This window comes from Mobula hypostoma, chromosome 15 (assembly GCF_963921235.1).
Source record: "Mobula hypostoma chromosome 15, sMobHyp1.1, whole genome shotgun sequence".
NCBI classification, from domain to species: Eukaryota; Metazoa; Chordata; class Chondrichthyes; order Myliobatiformes; family Myliobatidae; genus Mobula; species Mobula hypostoma.
Window position 1 is genome coordinate 14645108 of NC_086111.1, and position 23857 is coordinate 14668964.

The 23857-nt window shown below is 41.4% G+C and overlaps 1 protein-coding gene across 3 annotated transcripts in view; it reads left to right on the forward strand.

Moving 5' to 3' along the window:
* LOC134356709 (E3 ubiquitin-protein ligase RNF123) overlaps positions 1-23857 on the forward strand; it is a 435173-nt gene that overhangs the window by 20115 nt on the left and 391201 nt on the right. For all 3 annotated transcript variants that reach the window (XM_063067762.1, XM_063067763.1, XM_063067761.1), the window contains one exon: positions 4207-4286. In XM_063067762.1, the coding sequence (XP_062923832.1) occupies positions 4207-4286 (80 nt within the window). The remainder of the gene's footprint in view (positions 1-4206; positions 4287-23857) is intronic.

Sequence of the window (23857 nt, forward strand, 5' to 3'; positions counted from 1 at the left end):
CCCAAGGACCAGACCTATCCTTTCAAAATTACCTTATGATCGCTAGATATAAAGTGTTCCCCTACACAATATCATACTCTGTCTAGTTGGGACTTCTATGTACTGATTAATGAAACTTTCCTGAACACATTTTACAAACTCTTTCCCGAACACATTTTACAAACTCTTTCCCATCAGCCTTTTTACATTATTGTAGTTCCAATCAATAAGTGGGAAGTTAAAATCACCTACTATGACAAGCTTATGTTTCTTGCAACAGTCTGCGATTCTCTCTAAGTTTGCTTCTCTAAATCCCAAGGACTGTTGGGAGGCCTATAGTATAATCCTGTTGATGTGGTCATACCTTTCTTATTCCTCAGTTCTAACCACAAAGCCTCACTAGACGAGCTCTCCAGTCTGTCCTGATTGAGCACTGTCATGACATTTTCCCTGTCATCCTCTCCCCCTCTAGTATGTCTAAAACAATGGTATACTAGAGCATTGAGCTGCTAGTCTTGCCCCTCCTGCAACCAAGACTCTCTAATGGCTACAAAGTCATAATTCCACATACTCTTCCATGCCCTAAGCTCATCCACCTTTCCTATAATACTCCTTGCATTGAAATTTACACAGCTCAGAATGTTAATCCCATCATGCTCAACATTTTGATTCCCGACCTACTGTGTAGCCTTACAATCATCTTTCTCCACAACCACTCCACTATTTGTTTTTGCACTCTGATTCCCATCCTCCTACAACTCTAGTAAATTGGTCACTGTAAATTGTCCTGTAATCAGGCTAGGGTTAAAACAGTGCGTTACTTAATGTGTTGGAAGGGCCTGTTCCATGTTGTATCAGTAAATAAAAATAAATAAAATAAATTATAAAAAGTGATTAGAAGTGTTTATAGTGTAGTGATATGGATAATACAGGGTGGTGGCAGAGGGGCTAAAATGAATGACTGATCAGATTAACTGCATGGTGGAAGCACTATAGTGCTTTCCTGAAGGGAGCTTTTGGTAAAAGCAGCTTTCGGGTTGGGTATTATCCGCAATCAGCCACAGTAGGAAGGAAGCTATGTTTCTTGAAAAAGGAGGACATTTTAGCTGCCCTGGAATAGAAGGCCTCATTTTGAGTGTAGATATGGTGGAGATGGAGAAACAGAGAGAGGGTTGACAGGATGGGAGATTTAGAGTAAATGTTAGTGAATCGTTTGTCTTCTGAGATGGAGTAAGAGATACAGAAAAGGGAAAAAAGTATCAGAAACGGTCTAAGTGAATTAGAGCGCTGAGTGGAAGTTTGAATGAAGGTGATGAAATTGAGTTCTGTGTGAATTAAGGAGGCTGCACCAATGCAGTAGTTGATATTGTGGGGTAGTGCCAATGTTGGTTTGGAATGAGGATTTTCCCACATAGCCAACGAAATGATGAGAGTAGTTATGGCCTACACCCATTCTTTCTCTCCCTCAATGTTTTAACCTAGCACCTACTAGCTGTTGTCTCCCAGCTTCAACCCTCACTGCTACCTGATTCCATCTGCCCATCATCTTCCTAATCACCTACTTCTATGCATGACCCACCAGCTCCTCCTTCACTTCCTTCGCTTTCTCCCATGTTTTTAAGTTGCACACAAAGCAGAAGAATGATGGAACAGTAGTTGGGTCCTGGAAGGTCAGATTTGAAGGCATATGGTGGTATTGAGGGTAATGAAACTAAAGACGGACATTAGCAACAAGCCATCTGTTGGAGGAACTCAATAGATTGAGCAACATGTATTGTTGAGACAGAGTCGTCTATGTTTTGGGTCAAAATCCTTTTTAGGACCTCTAGGACATTGTTTCCAAGTTCCTGAAAAATAGCCAGGCCTGTTGTTAGCTGGAATGCACTAGAGGTTGTCCAATAAGAGCAGCAAAGCAGAAAGGACGGATGGGCATCTTTCCCCCAAAAGATTTGTGCTCACACAATGCAGGACAGAAAATTATTGGAGGACAATGATGATGTCAGGGCAGCAACATGCATCCTTTTGCATCAGCTTTAATTCATCATTGTTGATGGCTCTAATCATTTTTAGCGATTCAGTCAGTTTGAAGTAGTGAAATACATTTTAGTTGTGACATTTTAATGCTTTGTTGTCTTTCCTACTCTCACACATGTGGAGCAATTGAAGCAAACAGCGTAAGTAAAGGTTGCATAGAAACATGGAGGAAAAAAGAATGCCCCTTAAGAGAAATTAAGGGAGGAATAATCAACAGCACGGACTACTTGGCTAAGTGTGTTTTTAAAAGATTATATTTTGCAAAGTAGAGTTGAAATAGACAAAATATTTGGATCTCTTTGAGCAATTTTTCATTACCTCTCTTTTCCAGCTGACTGGTTACCTCTTTGTGACATTCCTTATGTTTGCTTGGTTGTTTAAGCATGCACTTCCGAGCTGCTGTGTATTGAATTGTTGCTATCATGCCTATGCAGTTTTGGATTTATTTTCTGCGTTTTATGTAGCATTTGTTATTTCTGATGCATTAGGTATTGAATGATTAAATCTATGGGAATCAGTGTCTGAATTCAGTTCTGTTTGTGCAGTATAGCTGTGTCTCAAAATTTTGAAAATGTTTGTTTTTCCTTTCCTGTTTTAATCAGGTGATGGCTCAAACTGCCTCACTATGTCTGTGTTGCTTTATAGTGTTCCAACACTCACTTCTTCACAACCAGGCTGAACTCCATGAACTTCTGTTTTACCCTGGGACACTTTTTTTTTTACCCTGGGACACTGATGCCAATTATTTGGAACCCAGAAAACTGGAGTACAAACAAGTCTTCCTCGATCCTGAAGGACTGCTGGAGGAAGGTACACTTGCAGTCTCATGGACCAGACTCTGTTGTCAAAATTCAGCCAAAAGTCTACACTGGTTCAATGAGGGATGTGACTTTCTCCACAAATCCCCACCGTCACAGTAACAACCAGTTGAACTCATTCCGGGTGGTATCAAGAAAAAGCTGAAAGTGTTCGATGCAGCAAGAAAATATACTGTCTGAAATAATTAAGACCTGCACTCCAGAGCCAGCCGCATCGCTCACTAAGCTGATAAAACTTTGGAATCTACAGGGCAGTGTGGGATATTGCCAAATTGTATCTGTTCACAGGAAACGGGGCAAATCCAATCCAGCTAATTACTATCTAATATGTCGCTAGTGTTGGTAATATCTTTCCTGAGCAGTGGAAAGATATTACCAACACTGTCCCTGCACAATCCTCAAAATCCACAGGCAGAATCAGTGAATCAATGTCAGTGTCTTGTCCCAGGCTGACATCTCTAGCAGTGAGTCCCACGTTACTTTGGTTTGTCTCTGTTGGACAGTTCCCGTCTTTTATGGGCCTGACACCAGACTCCTGAAACAGACACTTTATTCAAAGCGCCAACATGGCAAAAAATTTCCAGACAGACAGAGGAAATGTTTCAAGGATGTTCTTGGAGATTCCCACTGAGTCATATGATCTCTGGCTCATGACCGTTTGAAGCAGAGAAGAAGCATCCAGGATAAAATTGAGAATCTCAAATCATATTGGAGCACACAGAAGCTTAGCATAAGCATTGGAAGGAGTACACTACCTCCTAAATTTCCCACCCATCTTTCCCACTTTGGCCTCAATGTTCACCTTGGAACCCACAGAACTGTTGTGGAACAGAGTCATCCTCGACTTGGTTTAAGATGGTGCTGGAGAGACACAGCGACACCTTACTGGCAGCAAACTGCTAACTACTTTTAATCACACTTTTTCTGGAAAAAGATCACTGCAATCAATAGCCTGTAACTTCCCTTTCGAAGTATTGAACTTTTGAACTGCCAGTACATGAGAATACCACCAGCAATGGATTCCCCTCTAACTTCCTGACTTGGAAACACAGTCATTCCTCCTTCTTTGCTGGGTCTTGATCTTTGAACCCCCCTCCCCAACAGTACTGTGGGAGCATCTTCACCGAAAGGGCTTAAGGGGTTCAAGGTGGTTGCTCAGCACTATTCTCATGGGGTAAATAGGGGAAGTGCAACAATAGGAAATATTGTTTTTCACCCCCTTATTGGGATCTGGTACAAACCATGTGTCTAAGAAAAACTGAGTTACTTAAAAGGCTTTAAGGTTACAAATTTATTCTGTAGTTTAGTTTATGCTAGAAGAAATATTATTTTGTTGTTTTTATTCTATTGTCATTATTTTGTACATTTGTTTCAGAAAGCCATTGAACTTTCAGAATCTGAATGAACATTTGGATCGACTACTGACTGAAGGACTGGACACTCAGGCAGACAAGGGTAGGAAAATTGTGTCAAAGGGGTGGCATCATGTTTTTTGAGAGTGAGGTTGATAAATTCAGATATAGGCTTGTGTGCTGGAGAGGTTGTTTATTCTTCTGAACGCTGTTGTATTTCATACCATTTATCATCTTGGAATAGTATGGGGTGATGTCTCATTCTGTCCTCCTCTCGTCTATAGTCTTTGACATAGTTGAATGTACTATTGTATAATAAGACCTCTCCTCCATCGTTCAGCTGCCTTCATCATTTCCATTCTTACCTGATCCACTATGGTTATAATATCTCCTGCAAAGGTTTTTTTGCTGCTCCTGCTCTGTACTTCTCTGATCCCCCAAGCATCTGTCCATGGAGCTCTCATATTTTTCATCTATCCTTTAGGAAAACCTAAATGTATCATGCTGACTTCCATTTGTACACTGAGGACATACAACTCTTCTGGATGAAAATATCTTCCTCATCTCCCTTTTTAATTCTTACATAAATTAGTTCGAGTATTCTTCCACCCCCAATTCCCATGGTTTTCTCATCTGGTATGAGAAAAAAAATCTGTCCTCGTTGTTCCATCTAGGCCTTTCACAGTTTTTAATACTTAAATTTCCCCTGAGCCTCATTGTTTCAAACAAACTGGCCTGTCCATCTTTCCTTAGAGCTGTAATTTTTTGGTCCTAGCAGCAGCATCTCCCACCTATCCACTCCCAGTTTCTTACTTCATTCCCCTTCTTCCCGTTCACCTGGTCTCGCCTATCATCTGCCAACTTGTACTTCTTCCCCTCCCCCACCTTATTCTGGGTTCTGCACTGGAGTTATCTCCTATCAATCAACTCTTCGGCCTTCCAAATGGTCTGGAGTTCATCCAATTCCATCTCCAGTTATCTAATGTAGTCTGTAAGAAGCTTGCTGCAGGTGTAGTTGTCAGGGACACTGGAGATCTCCCCATCTTCCAACATCAGGCCAGAAGACCATTCCACTGTCCTGCCTGGCATTCCCATTCCTCCAATTTTACAATAAGAAAGAAAGAAACTACGAAAACCTCCCTTAGCCTCCACCTCTCCTCGCCGAAACCTTGTGCTCTCCCCTCTAACACTGACCATTCACACAATTGCCACAGAGCCAGACTCAGTGCCAGGGACCTGACTGCTGTGGCTTTCCTCTGCTTGATCACCAGCCACCGTCCAGCCTCAACTGCATCCAAAATGATTTACTTGTTATTGAGGGGCACGACCTCAGGGTTATCCTGTACTGACTGCCTATCACCTTTCCTTCTCCTAATAAGTAATAGGCATCCATTAGACTCGTGAGATCATGGATTTGCGCCTTGGAAGGTTTCCAGGGTGCAGGCCTGGGCAAGGTTGTATGGAAGACTGGCAGTTGCCCATACTGCAAGTCTCCCCTCTCCACGCCACTGATGTTGTCCAAGGGAAGGTCACTAGGACCGATACGGCTTGGCACCGGTGTCGTCGCAGAGCAATGTGTGGTTAAGTGCCTTGCTCAAAGGACACAACAATCTGCCTCAGCTGAGGCTCGAACTAGTGACCTTCAGATCACTAGACTGACGCCATAACCACTTGCCCACACGCCATTCTCTTAGTGGTCACCCTGTCACCCATATCCTGTACCATTAGGTGGAATTTGTAACTTTGATCACTTTGTAGAGATCTGTTTTTACTTTGACATGAAAGGGTCTTTTTCTGTTGATCAATCATAAAAAAAAAGCCAAATTAAAACCACTGTGATTCAGTCTTGTAAAACAACAAAACATAATAACTTACAAAAGGGGTGAATACTTTTTATAGGCACTGTATATGGAGTTCTTAACTAAAGAAAATGTGTACTGGATCTCCTATTAGGGAACAAGAGAGAACAGGTGACAGAAGTTTGTGTAGGGGAACACTTGCATCTAGTGATCATAATGCCATTGGTTTCAAAGTTCAAAGTAAATTTATTATCAAAATACATGCATGTCTTGCGGGTATACTCAATTATGGAAGAGGATATATCTAGTCCTTGGGTTGATATTCTAAATTGGAGAAAGAATGTGTGATGGCAAGTATGGATTGGGGTGGGTTGCTTTCTGTCAAACGAGTGCTTGACAGGTGGGAGGCCCTTAAAAGTGAAATTTTGCCTGTAGAGTTTGTATGTTCTTGTCAGAATAAAAGACAAGGCTAATAGGTTAGGAAACCTTGGTTTTTGAGAGATATTGCGACCCTGATCTTTTTTTAAAAAAAAGGTGTATAGTAGGTATCGGCAGCAAGGAACAAATGAGGTACTTGAGCATAAGAAATATAAGAGGACAGTTAATAAGGAAATCAGGAGGGCAAAAAGAGACATGAGGTGGCTCTAGCAGAAAAGATGAAGGAGAATCTCAAGGGCTTCTACAGATATATTAAGAGCAAAAGGAGAGCAAGTAACAGAATTGGTCCTTCTGAAGATGAACATGGTCATCTATGCATGGAGCCGAAAGAGATGGGGGAGATCGTAAATGGATTTTATTACATATGTAATTAGTTGGGAGATGGATACACCAAGTCTATACAACTCAGGCAAGAAGTATTCAGATCATGGACCATATGCAGATTACAGAGGAGGAAGTGCTTGTTGTCTTTAGGCAAATTAGGGTAGATAAGTCCCCATGGCCTGACGAGGTATTATCTCAGACCTTGTGGAAGCCCTAGCAAAACATCCTTAGCTGTGGGTGAGGTCTAGAGGATTGGAGAATAGTTATTGTTGTTGTTCAAGGAAGGCTTTAGGAATAAGACAGGAAATTACAGGTCAGTGAGACTGACGTCAGTAGTGGGTAAATTATTGTATTGGCAGGTATTCTAAGGGACAGGACACACACACACACACACACACACACACACACACACACATATGTGTGTGTGTGTATATGTGTGTGTATACATATCAAAAAAAGGCCTGGATGGTCCAATTACACTGCATGGTGATTGATCAGTTACTTGGCATTCAGAATGAGAAAGTAAATTAGATTTAACATTGGCTTCGTGGGAGAAGACAGACTGATAGTAGATGGTTACAATTCTGAATGGAGGCCTATGACTGGTGGTTTGCCACTCAGTATCTTGACTTTTTGTATTGATAGTGCAAGCCTTATGCTGAAGGTTCTTTGACTTCCATGGGTGATGCTTGAAGTAATGCACTGCAGTCCTGCAGGTTCTGTATCCTGTAACTTTGTTGTTGTGGCTGTACTCAGGTTCCAGACATTTAGATTAATTCTGAGCAAGTCTATACATCTCTTCTACAGACTGACCTGACTTGCTTATATTTGATGTAGTCAGTACATCGTAATTGAGAAACAAGTGAATGATGGTGTAAAGAATCTGGTTCATGAAATGCAGGAACAGAAAACAATCAGGAAAATATGCTCTAAGGGCATTGCAGTATAGAAAAAACAAAATCTAACTTCAAGGACATTGATGAGACTAGATCTGGAGCACTGACTGTATTTCAGCCTTGACCTGAAGAACACTATACCTGTGGGGAATCCACTGAGGCTTTACTAGTTTGATTCCTAACTGATGTTCTAAAAGGAACATTGAACTACATTCACCTGATGTTTCAAAGAATGAGACAATATTATTGAACTATCTGATTTTGAAAAGGACCGACAGTAAATGCTAAGAGCCTAGACTGGAGACAAGATCTCAAGAAGAGTGAGGAACATTTTTTGGATTAAGTAGAGCAATTCCCCCACTCAGTGCTTAAATCATTGGAATTCCCTGCCTCTTTAGGCTCTGAATGTTTAGCACAAGAACATGTTGCACCAAGGTAGCGTAGTGTTTAGCACGACGCTATTACAACGGGAGTTTGCACATTCTCCCCATGGAATGTTGAGGTCTTCTGGTTTCCTCCCACAGTCCAAAGATGTACCAGGTAGGTTAACTGGTCATTGTAAATTGTCCCGTGGTTAGATTAGGGTTAAATTGAGGTTGTCAGGTTTTGCTGGGCCAGATGGGCTGTATCACTAAATTAAAAATACAATGTTTGGGGGGCGTCACGTGATGACATGGGATTGAGACGTGTAAATCCAGCTCTCCCGCAACAAGTCAGTAAAGTACCGTTTAAACAAAACAAAGTTAGTAAATATTTTCTGAAAACTATTTATAAACTTTGTAAGATTACGTTACGATATGCCTCCTAAACCGCAACAAAAGAAGTCTGCTGTTGCGAAGCAGCTGCGAGACGGGAAGAAAAAAGGGCCTACTGCAACGATGGAGCCTTGGACTCAGGTTGGATCTCCTTCAGTAGAACAGGGAGCAATGGCAGTGGCAACGGCTTCTTCGAAGAAGACACCGGTAATGCGCATGCGCAAACCGCCACAACACAAACTACAAGAACCGACAGCCACTGCAATTGAAAATGACTCAGAGTCAGAATCGGATTCTGCAGAGAACATAGATGAAGAAGAGGAGGAAGAATTGGAAGCGATTGGAAGTAAAGGAGATGATAGAGACATGAGAGAAGCTATATTGCAATTAACGGCTGAATTAAGAAAAGTAAGAGAAGAACTTAGAGATACGAAGATGCGCTATGATAAAGTTATGGCAAGACAGGACAAAATGGATAAGAAGCTTCAGAAGGTGGAAAGAGCAATGGGGCATATGAATGATAGAGTGGAAAAAACAGAAAATGATTTGCTCGTCTGGAATTCGGAAAGAAACCGACTCTTGGAGAAAGTGGACATGTTGGAAAATTTTAGTAGACGTAATAATATTAAAATTGTTGGTCTTAAAGAAGGTATGGAGGGAGATAAACCAATAGAATTTTTTCAAAGATGGATCCCAGATGTTTTGCAAATGGAAGAGGAGGTTCGATCAATTGAAATTGAGCGGGCACATAGAGCTTTAAGACCAAAACCAAAAGATGACCAATATCCACGATCGATTTTAATAAAATACTTAAGATTTCAAGACAAGGAAAGGATTCTACAGGCAGCTGCTCAAGCTGCCAAAGATAGAAAAGGGCCATTGATAATTGGAGGGAACAAAGTTTTTTTCTGTCCTGATATAAGTTACGAACTCTTGAAGAGAAGGAAGAAATTTAATCCAGTGAAAAAAACCCTATGGGAGCATGGTTATCAATTTACACTGCGTTATCCTGCAACTTTGAAGATTTTTTTGTCTGGTGGAGAAAAAAGATTTTTTGATGATTATCAGAAAGCAGAGCAGTTTGTGCGAGATTCTCTGAAAACTCACCAGACACAAGAACAAACCCAGGAGAGCGAGATAGATTGAAGATGAAGATTGGGTTAAAGAATGGACTTGATGGATTTTTGAAGCTGGATGAATGTATAAATATATTATTAATTATACGAGGGGGGTAAGAAAGGTTAAAACTGGAGGAATATTAGTTGGGAATAGTAATACTAATTTTGTCTATATATATATATATATATAATGTTTTTTTGTTGGGGTGGAGCTGGAAGAAGCACTGATCGATTGCTACGCTAGTCATGTGTGCAAGCGTGGCTTTTGCCACGACCCGCAAAATGGAGGGGGGTAATGTTGTGTATCCTTTCATTCACAACATTAGTGGGGGGGTATTTTGTTTTTTCTTTTTCTGTACTTTTTCTTTCTTCTTTTTTCTTTCTGCCTGGAAGATTGGGAGGGAGACACATAGCAACATGGTGAAGTTTAAAGAGATTCCCCAAGGAACTATGAAAGTTGAGAAGATAAATAATGTTTTAGATTGGAGTAACTTTGTGAAGAATAATGACTAATTTATTGAATTTTTTGAGTTTTAATGTTAACGGGCTTAATGGACCAGTGAAAAGAAAAAGAATCTTAACACATATTAAAAAAATGAAGATAGATTTAGCTTTTTTACAGGAAACGCACCTAACGGAAACAGAACATCAGAAACTAAAGAGAGATTCATTCTACTTGGTCTTGTTTTAAAATTCAACCCTTTTGGATAAATTTAAGAATCTTATTGGAACAAATTACTGCAATTCAACTTCCACATAACCCTGTGTTATTTTTATTAGGTGATATTGAAGGGATAAAACCGAAACTTAAATTGAATAAATATCAGAAAGAATTTATAAAAATTGCATTGGCAGTAGCTAAGAAGACTATAGCAGTTACTTGGAAATCTGATTCGTATTTAAGTATGGATCGTTGGAATAATGAAATGGCTAGTTCTATTCCACTTGAAAAAATTACTTATAATTTAAGAGATAAATATATAACAATTTTGAATATTTGGTGCCCTTATTTACAAAAGATAGGATGGCATATTTAAGTGCTCCAATAAAGACTTTGGTCACTTGGGGAAAGTAACGAATAATTATACCAAATTCATTTTGAATCCCATGGAGCATGTGGAAACCTTCTAATAACCAGGCAGTTCTTTTCTTTTTTTCCTTTTTTTTTTCTTTTTCTTTCTTTTTAGGTAGGACTATATATGGGGGGGGAGGGTTAAGGGGAGGGGGGAGGGTAGATCCTTTTTTTTTCATGTATTCTTTTTGAAAATTCAATAAAAATTATATTACAAAAAAAAACCAATGTTTGGCACCAATTCCATGAGATAAGAAAGGAATGTTGCAGAATAAATCAATCAAGAGAGTGAGTTTGAAATTTCAGGTAATTCAAGATATTCAATGACAATACAGGTTTAGAAGTTCACGTCCAACTCTATCACTTACCTTTAAAAGATTTCTACACTTCCATTCTGGCCTGTTCTATGATGCCTGTATGAAGTACTGTGTCAGTGACGTATTTTTTTACCAACTCTAGAGATTCCTGCTCAAGTATTTCTTCCTCTCTCATTTTCTACAACGTATCTGTTCAAATCTGCCCTTAACCATTACTTTGGTCACTTTCTATAATGGTGCCAGTCTTTCTATGAGCAGTGAGTGGTCTGAGCATTCTGTTTTCCTGCCCTTAGAGTGTAGTGTGTCTTCTAGCGTGGTCTGGTGTTTGAGTTTTCCTTTGGAGGCAGCTGCCAGCTGGTTGGTGAGGACCTGTACAGTGCAGGAAGTCTTCAAGTGCAGCGAGCTGGCTCCACTCTTGAATGAAGCCAGCTTTGGTAGCTGTTGAAGGTCTGCCTGCAAGCTCACAGGTTGCCAAACTGCTGCTGGTCTGTGATGAGGTGCACACTTTTGATCAGGTTTCTAAAATTAAACCAAGTTTTCTTGGCAAAGAAATTAGAATTCTAAAATTAAATAGAAAATCAGTTATAGCTCCCAGTCCTAACTGTGAATCCCAAGTCCTTTGCCAGAAAATATCAACACATCATTGGTGAGTGTGACCAGTTCTGCATTTGACTGTGTTATCCCCCAGTGTTTGTGTACATTTTGACCCATGTGATAATTACCCCAGTGCTTCAAATTCAGATTTATTTATCATGTTTTCATGGAAACGTATGGTGAAATGCGCCGTTTGCATTAACAAACAGCCCAACTACGGATGTGCTTGGGGCAGCCCACAGGTGTCGCCACACATTCTGGTGCCAACAGAGCATGTCCACTGTGTTCGGCGGTGAGTGCTTTTCTTAAAGACATTGGAAAAGCAAATGAGTTTCATTTTTCAAAAGCTGCAACATCAATAGAAAACAAGGAAATCGTTGGAGTTTCGAAATTCAAAGTAAATTTATTGTCACCATATCCAACCTTGAGATTCATTTTCTTGTGGGCATTCACAGTAAATACAAGAAACACAATAGAATCAATGAAAGACCGCCCAACCAATGTGTAAAAGACAACAAACTGTCCAAATACAACAAGAAAAAAATAAATAATAATAAATAAGCATTGAATATTGAGAACGAGGTGAAGAATCTTTGAAAGTGAATCCATAGGTTGTGGGACAGTTAAGTGATGGGATGAGTGAAGTTATCCCCTCTGGTTCAAGAGCCTGATGGTTGAGGGATAATAACCTCGCGGTACAGGTCCTGAGGATCGTGTGCCGCCTTCCTGATGGCATTAGGAAGAAGAGAGCATGGCGTGGATGGTGGGGCTCCTTGATGGATGTTGCTCTTCTGCCACAGTGCTCGTGCTTAATGGTTGGGAGGGCTTTACCCCTGATGGATTGGGCCATATCTACTACATTTTGCAAGCTCTTCTGTTTAAGGGCATTAGTATTTCCATACCAGGCCATGATGCAACCAGTCAATATACTCTACTACACGTCTGTAGACATTTGTCAAAGTTTTAGAAGCTCATTGGCGGAGGAACTGGACTTGGTGTAGACTGTGTTGCTGTTTGCTACAGAAAACCATTGGAGTCTGTGCGCAAAAGCAGAGTTCAGTCTAACAGTGAGTAATTGTCTAGGATGTTGCTCCTGCTATCGCAAGGCCTTGTTGGACATTAGGAATGTAAAATACTGCAAGTCCAGTTCACTGGTTTATTGGCGAGACCGATGGTTGGAGAGCTTCATAGTCTAGGTTTTAGCCTTGTGCCTTGGGATTTTCTGTGGCAGCGAATCAGGAGGGGAGATGCTGGAGTCGGTGTGGCGCAGTGTCCATGTGGCAGCGAACCAGGAGGGGAGATGCTGGAGTCGGTGTGGCGCAGTGTCCATGTGGCAGCGAACCAGGAGGGGAGATGCTGGAGTTGGTGTGGCACAGTGTCCATGCTGGATTGGGGGCTGGCCTCTCCTGTCAGTGCTGTCCATTGTTTGCTTGGTGGAGGGTGAGCTGAATTATGTCTGTGCGTACATTTGTCTGCAGACCGCTGAGAGCTGCTTGTTCTTGCTGATAACACCCTTGCACCATCAATTTGCAGGATATGTCATTCAGGGATTTGGGATATACTGTGTGACTGTCTGTTTACTGCATTCTACCAGTGCTTTATGTGCCTTGTGCTGTATGTGACTGTGGGTACTGTATTTTTCATCTTGGCCCTGGAGGAACCCTGTCTTGTTTGGCTGTGTTCATCAGTATTCATATACATAATAGGTCAGAGTCATAGAACACTACAGTATAGAAGCAGGCCCATCTCTTTCGACTCCATGCATAGAAGATCTGGTGATTCCAGAGGACACATTTTGTTCCTTGCTATCTTTTTGCTTTTTATATATCTGTAGAAGCTCTTCAGTTTTTCCTTCATCTTGTCTGCTTAAGCACCCTGATGCTGCCTTTTAGCCCTCATAATTTTCTTCTTAAGTGTTCTCTTGCATTTCATGTACTCCTCAAGTTCTTATTTGCCTAGGCCATAGTTGGAACTTAACATCAAAGGATATATTTTGTATTGAAAGGACAGGCAGGAAGGTTTAGGTAGTGGTGTGGCTGTATTGGTAAGAGATGGAATTATTTCTTTAGAAAGAGGTGACATGGGGTCAGAGAATGTCGAGTCTTTGAGGGTGGAGTTAAGAAACTGCAAGGGTTAAAAAATAGCCGAGATGTGGAGTTGAGATTGCAAAGGGAGCTGAAAAGGTTATGTAATAAGAGTAATGATACAATTGTAATGGAGGAATTTAATATGGAAGGGATTGGAAAAAACCAGGTTGGTGTCAGATAGCAAGGGGAGAAATTTGTTGAATGCCTACGGGATGGCTGTTCAGAGCAGTTTGTGCTCAACCCTACGAGGGGAAAGACTATCTTAGGTTGGGTGTTGTGTAATAATCCAGATCTTATTAGGGAGTTTAACGTAAAGGAGTAACTTCCCTCTAAGTAAAGTACTTTTAAATCAGTTTAATAATCAGATCTCTCAATTTGTCTGAAGGACTCAACAAACTTGGCAGATATGGCACCTTTAAGAGGACAGAGGTTCATCGCCATGGCAGGAAGCGAGGCAGGTCGGTGTGGGGCATTACAAACCAGGCTGAAACACAGAGGGATGTGGTCTTCTCTACCCAGCATCTTGTTGGCAAATGTGCAGTCGATTGAGTCAATTGAGGACCTGAGGGCAAGATTGCTGTATCGGAGGGAAATGAGAACCTGTTCTATTCTATGCTTGACTGAAATGTAGCTTTCTTTGGGCACACCAGATACAGCAATCAGACCCGAGGCCTTCTTGATTTACAGAATGGACTGAACTGCTGGTTCAGAAAAGGCAAAAGGAAGAGCTGTGTGATTCATGATAAACTCTGGCAGTGCTCAGATGTGGCGGTTTTGTTGAACTTGTGTTCCTCTGACTTGGAACACATAATAGCCAAATGCTGTCCATTCTACTTAACTAGAGAATTCTCATCTGTGATCCTGACATACCACCAGCAGCCGACTATAATCAATCGCTCGCGATAGTGTGATGCTGTCTCCAAACAAGAAACAGTTCATCCCGACATCTTTCAAATCATAGTCTGAGACTTCAACTAGGCTTGATTGAAGAAAACCCTGCCTAATTATCAGCATATAACCTGTAGCACCAGAGGTCCCAACATACTTAGACCACTGTTATACTAAGAAAAGAGAAGCCTACCATTCCATGCCCAGACCGCATTTCGGGAAATCTAATCACTTGGCTGTGCTTCTCCAACCTGCATACAGGCCGAGGCTAAAGAGCAAATTTCCAGCAATTAGGGCAACAAAGAGGTGGTCGTGGGAGGTAGAGAAGTGACAATGGGATTGCTTTGGGTTGGTGGACTGGGCCTTGTTCAAGGATTCATCTAGGAATCTGAATGAATACACCATGGTTGTAATGGACTTCATTAAAACAGCTGTAGATGAGTGTGTTCCCACAAAATGATTCAGAAGGTCCTGGATCCGTAATCTGCTGAGAGCCAGCTCAGAGACATTCAAGTCTGGTAACTGAGAAAGTTACAAGAAGTGCAGGTACGATCTTTGGAAAGCCATCTTAAGCGTGAAGTCGCAATTCTGGACCAAACTTGAATCAATGAAGGATGCTTGACAGTTGTGGCAGGGCTTGAATACTATCACCTCTTATAAAGTTAAATCAACTGTCATAGGAGACAGCGAGGCTTCACTTCCAGATAAGCTCAATGCCTTCTCTGCTCGTTTTGACTGTCAAAACATGGAGGAATCATCATGACTTCTCATGTCCCCCGATCCTATGAACCACGAAAAGCCTCCAGCGCAGATGGGGTACCTGACCAAGTACTAAAGACCTGTGCAGACCAACTGGCTAGTGCGTTCACTGAGGTCTTTAACCCCTCGCTTCGGCAATGTCTGGTACCAACCTGCTTCAAGCAGGCTTCAATTATACTGGTGCCCAAGAAAAGCATTGTGACTCAGTAGCACTTATAGCCTCGGTGATGGAGTGTTTTGAGAGGTTGGTGATGAAACATATCATCTCCTGCCTGAGAAGCGACTTAAATCCTTTCCAATTTTCCAATTTGCCTACCAAGTGACAGGTCCACAGCAGATGCCATCTCATTGGCTCTTCACTCAACCCTGGAACATCTGGACAGCAAAGGTGCATATATCAGGATGCTCTTTATCGACTACAGCTCAGCATTCAGTACCGTCTTCCCCTCAAAACTAATCAATAAGCTCCAAGTCCTTGGCCTCAAGACCTCCTTGTGCAATTGGAGCTTGGATTTCTTCACTTGCAGACCACAGTTACTTCAGATCGCCAACAACATCTCCTCCACAATCTCCATTAGCACAGGTGCATCACAAGTCTGTGTGCTTGGCTCCCTGCTCTGCTCATTTTACACTTATGACTGTGTAGCTAAGCACAGCTCCAATGCTATATTCAAGTTTGCTAATGACACTGCTGTCATAGGCCAAATCGAAACTTTTGATGAATCAGCATATAGGAGGGAAATTGAAAATCTGGCTGAGTAGTGTCATGACAACAGCCTCTCACTCAATATCAGTAAGATCAAGGATCTGATAATTGACTTCAGGTGAAGGAAACCAGAGGTCTTTGACTCAGTCCTCATCGGAGGATTAGAGGTGGAGAGGGTTAGCAAGTAATATTGCTGGGTGTTATCATTTCGGAGGACCTGTCCGGGGCCCAGCACATAAGTGCCATTATGAAGAAAGCATGGCATTGCCTCTACTCCCTTAGGAGCTTGTGGAGATTTGGCATGACATCTAAAACTTTGTCAAACTCTTATAGATGTGTAGTGGAGGGGGTTTTGATTGACTGCATCACAGCCTAGTATAGAAACACCAGTGCCCTTTAACAAAAATCCTATAAACGTAGTGGGTATGACCCAGTCCATCACAGATAAAGCCCTCCTAACCATTGAGCATATCTACATGAAATGCTCTTGCTGGAAAGCAGCATCCATTATCAGGGACACCCACCGCATGCTCTCTTCTCTCTACTCCCATCAGGAAAAAGGTACAGAAGCTTCAGGACTCACACCACCAGGTTCAGAAACTATTTCTACTCCTCAAGCATCAGGCTCTTGAACCTAAGGGGATAACTGCACTCAACTTCGCTTGCCTCATCATTGAAATGTTCCCACAACCAATTGAATCACTTTCAGGGACTTGTCATCTCATGTTCTGGATGCTTATTGCTTATTTATTTTTTTATTATTGTTTCTTCTTATTGTATTTGCACACTTTTTTGTCTTCTGCACTCTGGTTGAATGCCCTAGTTGGGTGGTCTTTCAATAATTCTGTTTTAGTGATTCCATAGATGGTTGAGTATGCCCACAATAAAGGAATCATAATTTTTCTTTGTACTTTCAACTTTACACTATCAGAGTCACAGTTAATATGTGAAAAGTGGAAATCACCTACTACACTGGACAGCAAATGTTTTTGAAAGCGATGCTTCCTCAGAAATCATTTGTAGTTATGATAGACCACTTGAAGCTGAAGTCAAGTATAATGTCAGACTACTTGTATCATGCAGGGATTTGGAGAAACCAAAAAATTACTTTTATTGAATATAATGCATTTAATTGCATAATAGTGTTGACATTTTGCAATAGTTCAACTAAGCTAAAAATGTTTTGTTGAAGATTTTTGTTTGTACTCGGCGTCTGAGGCTTCTTGGTTAAGTGTCCAACAATAATCAGCCAGCATTGATGGATTCCTGATACCATTTCTCCATGACTGCAATGTCCTTGTGAAACCTTTCATCATGCTCGTCACTGAAGTGCCAAGATTTGCAGGGGAGAAGTCTAAATGGGAACACAGAAAATGAATCTTTAATGACATGTTTCAGTTCATGGTTTTGTATGCTTGAAGCATGTTATCACCCAGCTGCACGTAGTTTGGTGCTCTAGTTGCCAAGAAAATTTTCAACAACATCTTTGAATGCCTTCCATGCGATTTTTCTTCAATCCCGTTGGAAGCTGGTCATTGATGACCTGTTTTATTTGTGGACCAGCAAAAATGCCATCCTTAATCTTGACATCAGTTATTCTGGGAAACATCTGTCTCAAATATCAGAATTCTTCACCTTTGTTGTTCATCACATTCACAAGAATATTTTATAGCCCCAGTTTTATATGAAGAGGAGGGAAAAGAATTTTTGAATCTTCAAGTATCTGATGTGCCACACTTTTCTGCTCTGGAACCAATGGTTTATGGAGTGGCCAATCTTTTTTAATGTAATGAGATTCCTTAGCATGGCTGCCCCATTTGTAAATGAAACAGCAGGTTATTCCTGGTAGGTGCGTCATGGCATCTTCGTCTGCTTCCTTTAGACTCCATGTCTCTGGTGGTTTTGGTACTGAAAGACGATCGTCATGCAGCACAGGTCTCATGGCTGAAGGGAGATTGGGGTATTCGATGGATTCTTAGTTTTAGCAGAGAAAACAGACTCACTGGTCAGACAGAAATAGTAGTCTGTCACATAATCCTGCTCTTGCCATATTATCGGGACAGCGAATGGCATTGACTTCAGAGTATCTCTGAGCCAAGCTCTAAGATCGATAGCGCAAGTTGCGCAAGAAATGTGAGGAGCCCTGGCTTTGTCTTGGTCGCCAATTTTACACCCAAAGTAGAGCTCATAGGCTTTTTAATAAGAAGAGATTTAAGCATATACTCAGCACAAAAATAACAAAAAGTATTGTGGCTTTGGCAAGACATTTTGTTATCACAAATACTCCTGAAGATACAATTACTTTATTATAACGAGTGCAGACAATGTGCTATGCGTGTAGAGCTTGCGCATCAACATGATCGCAAACCAATGTACATGTAAACAATGCATAGAATGGTGTGTTTGTGATGCTTTTTATAACATTTCTAAAACTTGTCCTGCCATGCAGCATCTGCCCTCTCTTAGCATGCCCAGGAATGCCTGGACAAGATAGAAAACTTTTCAGCTTACATTGTGGGCCACATTTTAATTAACTTGAATTATGAATTGAAATAACAAATGTAGGCAATTTTGAAAAGATGGTGTGTGATAGGGAAATTCCACGGTGATTTTCATATCTGCAACCCAAAATCCATAAGAAACACCTAAAAGTATTCAAGAAGCAAAATCTTTGTTATCCAGTGCTTATCTCAACTTTACTACACATACAAACTGCTGGAGAAACTCAGCAGGCCAAGTAGCATCTAAGGAAATGAGTAAACAGTCGACCTTTTGGCCAAGACCCTACATCAGGACTGGAAAAAGGTAGGGAGAGGGGAGGAAGAAGAACAAGGTGGTAGGTGATAGGTGAAACTGGGAGAGGAGGACGGCTGAAGTAAAGAGCTTGGAAGTTGATTGGTGAAAGAGATAAAGAGCTAGAGAAGGGGGATCTCATAGGAGAGGGTAGAAGACCATGGAAGAAAGGGAAGGGAGATGATGGCAGGTAAGGATGTAAGATGAGAAAGGGAAACGGGAATGGGGAATGGTAATTAGAGGGTGAGGCCTCTTTGGCAAACATATGACCTTTACCCTTTAGAGGAAGATGGGGACCAGTGATGTATTGCTTTCAGATCTGTAGTATTCGCCAATGACACAACTGTGGTCAGCAAAATCTCAGATGGTGATGAGGGAGCGTATAGGGGTGAGATAGATCGGGTGGTTGATTAGTGTTGCAACAACAACGTTGCATTCAACATCAGTAAGACCAAAGAATTGGTTGTGGTCTTCAAGAAGAGGAAATCTAGGGAATACATACAAGTCCTTATTGAGCACTGCAGCGGAAAGAGTGAGCAGTTTCAAGTTCCTGGACGTCAGCTTCTCTGAAGATCTCTCCTAGGCTCAATATATTGATGCAATTACAAAGAGGGCACACTAGTGGCTGTGTTTCATTAGGGACGAGGAGATTTGATATGTCACCAAGTACTCTAGAAAGTTTCTACAGATATACCATGGAGAGTATTCGAACTGGTTGCATCACCATCTGGTATGGAGGAGCCACTGCACAGGATTGGAGAAAGCTGCAGAGGGGTGTAAACTCAGCCAGCTCCATCATAGGTACAAGCCTCTGCACCAATGAGGTTATCTTCAAAAGGCGATGTCTCAAATAGGTGGTATCCATCATTAAGGACTCACACCACCCAGGACATGCCTTCTTCTCATTCCTACCCTCAGGGAGGAGGTCCAGCAGTAAGAAGACACCCACTCAATGTTTTAGGAATAACTTGTACAGACAATGAACCCATGAACACTACCTCACTATTTTTACTCTTATTTTGAACTTATTTAATTTATATACGGTGTATAATATATTTTAAATACACTATTGCTCTGTACTGCTGCTGAAAATTAACAGATTTCACGACATATATCACTGGTAATTAACTCGATTCTGATTCTGATGTGGATATTTGTTAACTTCGTTGCTGTTGGATCAAAAGCCTGGACCTTTGTACCTGACAGAGTTGTAGAAATTGATGAGTTGAAAAGATATTTGCCTTGCTCAAAACTCCCAAATTCCAGGATTAAGTAATAAAAAAGTGAGCAAATTTACTGGAAAAATATATCGGAGAAACAGCAGATGACATTACATGCATACTAGGATATTTGGAAGTGTTTTTCACCAGGGCTGTATAATCCTGTGCATCTTGAACCATACTTCTCTTAACCAGCATTAGCACTCACTGCAAGTGGATTTTCACTCTGCTTTTCTATCTCCTGTGTGGCTGAGTTGTGTTGTTCTTCAACCACAAATCTAAGACCAAAACCATTGTTTTCAGCTTCTCCCCCAACGTCCTGCTACTGATTCTATTTCCATTATTTGCTGTTGTCTCAGGTGAAATCCGATACTTCGTAAGTGTCAGCATTCTGCAGTCCTCTGCTTTTAGTCCCATATTTTCTCTATGACGCATTTCACAATATTATCTTCAACTGTTACTCTAACCCAACCTCAATCAGTTAAGCCCTGAAGTTGAATGTTTTATGTATGCTTGTAAATTGCCATTGTAACCCAACAATTACTGGTGGATAAACTTGGAGGTGGTGTTGTGGGTAGTGAGGCAGGTTGTCTAAGGTTACAGTAGGATATAGATCATATAAGTGCGCTTGCGCCGGTCGTGCATGCAGCCTGGTACGGCTGTTCCAATCTATTCTTACTTCCTTCTTACTTTTTACTTTACGTTATTTTTGTATTTTTTTTTCTCACGGTAACACATCGAAGCTGCACCCTCTCTAACATGCTGGTAGAGAGAGTTTTATTTGGGTTTTCTTTAGCGCTGGAAATGGTTACATCCCAACATGCGGGACAGAAGCAAGGTCGCATTGTGTATTCCACGGACCAGCAAACACCGGCCAGCTTAGCAAACAGAGCGGTGGACACCCCTGCTGAAATCCGGAGGAAAACACACAGAGGGGGATCTCAAAGCCGAGGAAAGAGGACCGGGTCGAGACAACAGAGACTTTTGGAGAAGAGGAGTTCGGTGGGTAATACCGTTCCGGCTGACCAGAAGTGCACTGAGAGCGGTAAGCATAAAGGAATTGGGTGCTTACTGTTCTGGCTGACAACAGATGGTGCAATCCGGGGTATATTACGATCGAGGAACGTGGTTGCAGACTGGATATTGAACATTTTTTCTGTTGGACTTCGGCCACATTCCATCGTGATACAACACTTGGCAGCACGGGAGGTCGGTCCTGCCTGTGGCCATCGAACGTGCAGCTCCTCCTGTGGAGGGTCAGACACCCTGAGCCAATAGACTGGTCCTGGACTTATTTTCCATCGGGCATAGTTTGCATTTTGGTGTTTGATTGTTGGGGTTTTTCGTATTGCTATATTTACGCTCTATTCTTGGTTGGTGCGGCTGTAACGAAACCAAATTCCCCTCGGGATTAATAAAGTATATCTGTCTACCTATCTATCTATCTATTTGGAAAGCTGGGTGGAAAGATGGAATTTAATCCTAACAAGTGCAAGGTAACTAATGCACTTTAGGAAGTTCAGTTGGTCTAGAACATATACAGGAAATGATAGCAGCCGAAGACATATTGAGGCATCTAGGAGTTCAAGCCCACAGCTTCCTAAAAGTGACATTACAGGTGAAGAAGTGATGTGGCATGCCTGCCTTCATAAACTGAGGATTCTGTGTATTCTGAGTATTTAGTGGCTGCCACACTAAAAGACGCATGTGTTTGTGCAAGAGACCATGCAGAGGAGAATTGCCGGAGTGTTTCCTGGATTGGAGGACTTTGGTTATGGCAAGAGATTAGATAGACTGGGCTTGTACTCTCTGGAATGGAGAAGACTGAGGTGTAATTTGACAGAAATAATTCAGTTTATAGTAAACATAGATAGGGTGGGTAATCAAAATCATTTTCCCGCAATAGGGGTATAAAACACAACAAAGCATAGTTTTAAGGTGAGAAACAAGACTTAGAGGGGACCTGAGTGGTAAGCTTTTTAAAATTCTGTTTTAATATCTGGAACACATTGCCATAGAAGGTGCTGGAATCTATGTTTCAGAGGCATTTAGATAGATGTTTAAATAGGCAAAGCATAGAGGGATGTGGTCTTAATGGAAGCAAATGGGTTTGTATATAACAGTTCCCTCAGAGTTATAGTCAGTATTTTTTGTGTGTTTCTGCCATTTCCTACTTCCCTGTACGTCACTTTCTTCAGTTTGTAAAGTACCCCTCCCTGACCTCAAATTCTGTACTCTGACTTAAGTCCGTTATACAACACGTACTCTTGACTTGTGACTTGTTGCCTGCACTCCATGCACTGGTTCTTAAATCAACCTTTCTCTTTGTGAGTCCATGCTGACTACAGTGTGCATTCAGCTAGCCCCAGTTTCCTGCGTTTGGCCCTTAACCCTTTAAGCCCTGTCCTTCCAGGCACCTATCCAAGTGCTTCTTCAATGACATTATTGTACCTGTCTCAACCACTTCCGGCAGCATACTTTCCACCCCCTTCATGAAAGCGTTGCTCCTCAGGTCTCTTTTAAACCTTTTCACCTCTCACCCTGAACCTCTGCTCCCCTAGTTTGGAGCTCCCCTACCCTTGGGGAAAAAACTGTTATCATCTACCTTATCTATGCCTTTCATAATTTTAAATATTCCTATAAGGTTGCTGCATTCTCCCAAGTTCCAAGGAATAAAGACCTAGCCTACCAAACTCTCCTTATAATCAGGCCTTCTAGTCCTGGCAGCATCTTGTCAATCTTTCTGATAACAGTATTGCAAATGCAGCTTTACCAAAGACTCATAGACTGTAGCATAATGTCCCAACTCTGAGCCCTGACTGATGGAGGCCAATGTGCTAAATGCCTTTGTCAATCTATGTCAACCTATGATGTCGCCTTTGACGAACTATGCACATGTCTCTGGTCCTTTACACTCCCTAGTGCCCTACTATTCATGGTATGTGGTTTGACTTTCCAAAATGCATCACTCCTTGGGCTACTTTCCTGACCTGCTCAATATCCCTCTGTAAACTACAATAATATTAACTATCCAGGACATCTAATTTCATGTCATCTGAAAAGTTACTGATCAAGCCTTGTACATTTGAATCCAAATCATTAATATAAATAACAAATAACAGGGGTCCCACGCCAACCCCTACGGCACATCACTAGTCGCTAGCCTCCATTCCAAGAAACAAACCTCCACCACCATCCTCTGTTTCCTAGCTCTGAGCCAATTAACTGCCATATCAGTTACCTGTCCTGCCTCCTTCCCTAAACTCTCCTGAGTAGGGTCCTGTGTATGTTGATTTAGAAAACTACTGAACACATTTTACGTATTCCACCTCATCCAGGCCTTTGACACTCTGGGCAGTCCAGTCAATGCTGGGGAAATCAAAATCTCCGACTAATACAATCCTATTATTCTTACAACTGAGCAATTTCTGAGCACATCTGCTTGTCAGGTTCCCACTGACTACTAGGAGTTCTATAATATAGCTGCATGAGGATGACCCTCCCCTTTTTGTTTCTAATACTCTTCGTAAACTTTATCTTCTTTTCCTCAGCAATTCTAAGAAGACAACAGCTCTGCTGTAGGATAGATTCCTGAATGAATGATCTCTATAAAATTTAACCCCCGAAATGACAACTGTGAAATTAAATTCAACTCATTAAATAAATCTGGAATGCATTGCCACTATCAGTAGTGGTGATAAAAGTAAATGTGGTGAAAGTCCATCTGTTTCAGTAATGTCCTTCAAGCTAGGAAATCTGCAGTCCTGAACAGAGTTTGGCTCAGTGTGACCCTGAGTCGACAGCAAGGTGGTTCAGTATTAATGATTATTTGAAGTGCATTAGTAAGGTTGCATTAGTAAGATGGGTAAACATTATAAACATCATGACTTTGTCAATAGTGCTTACCT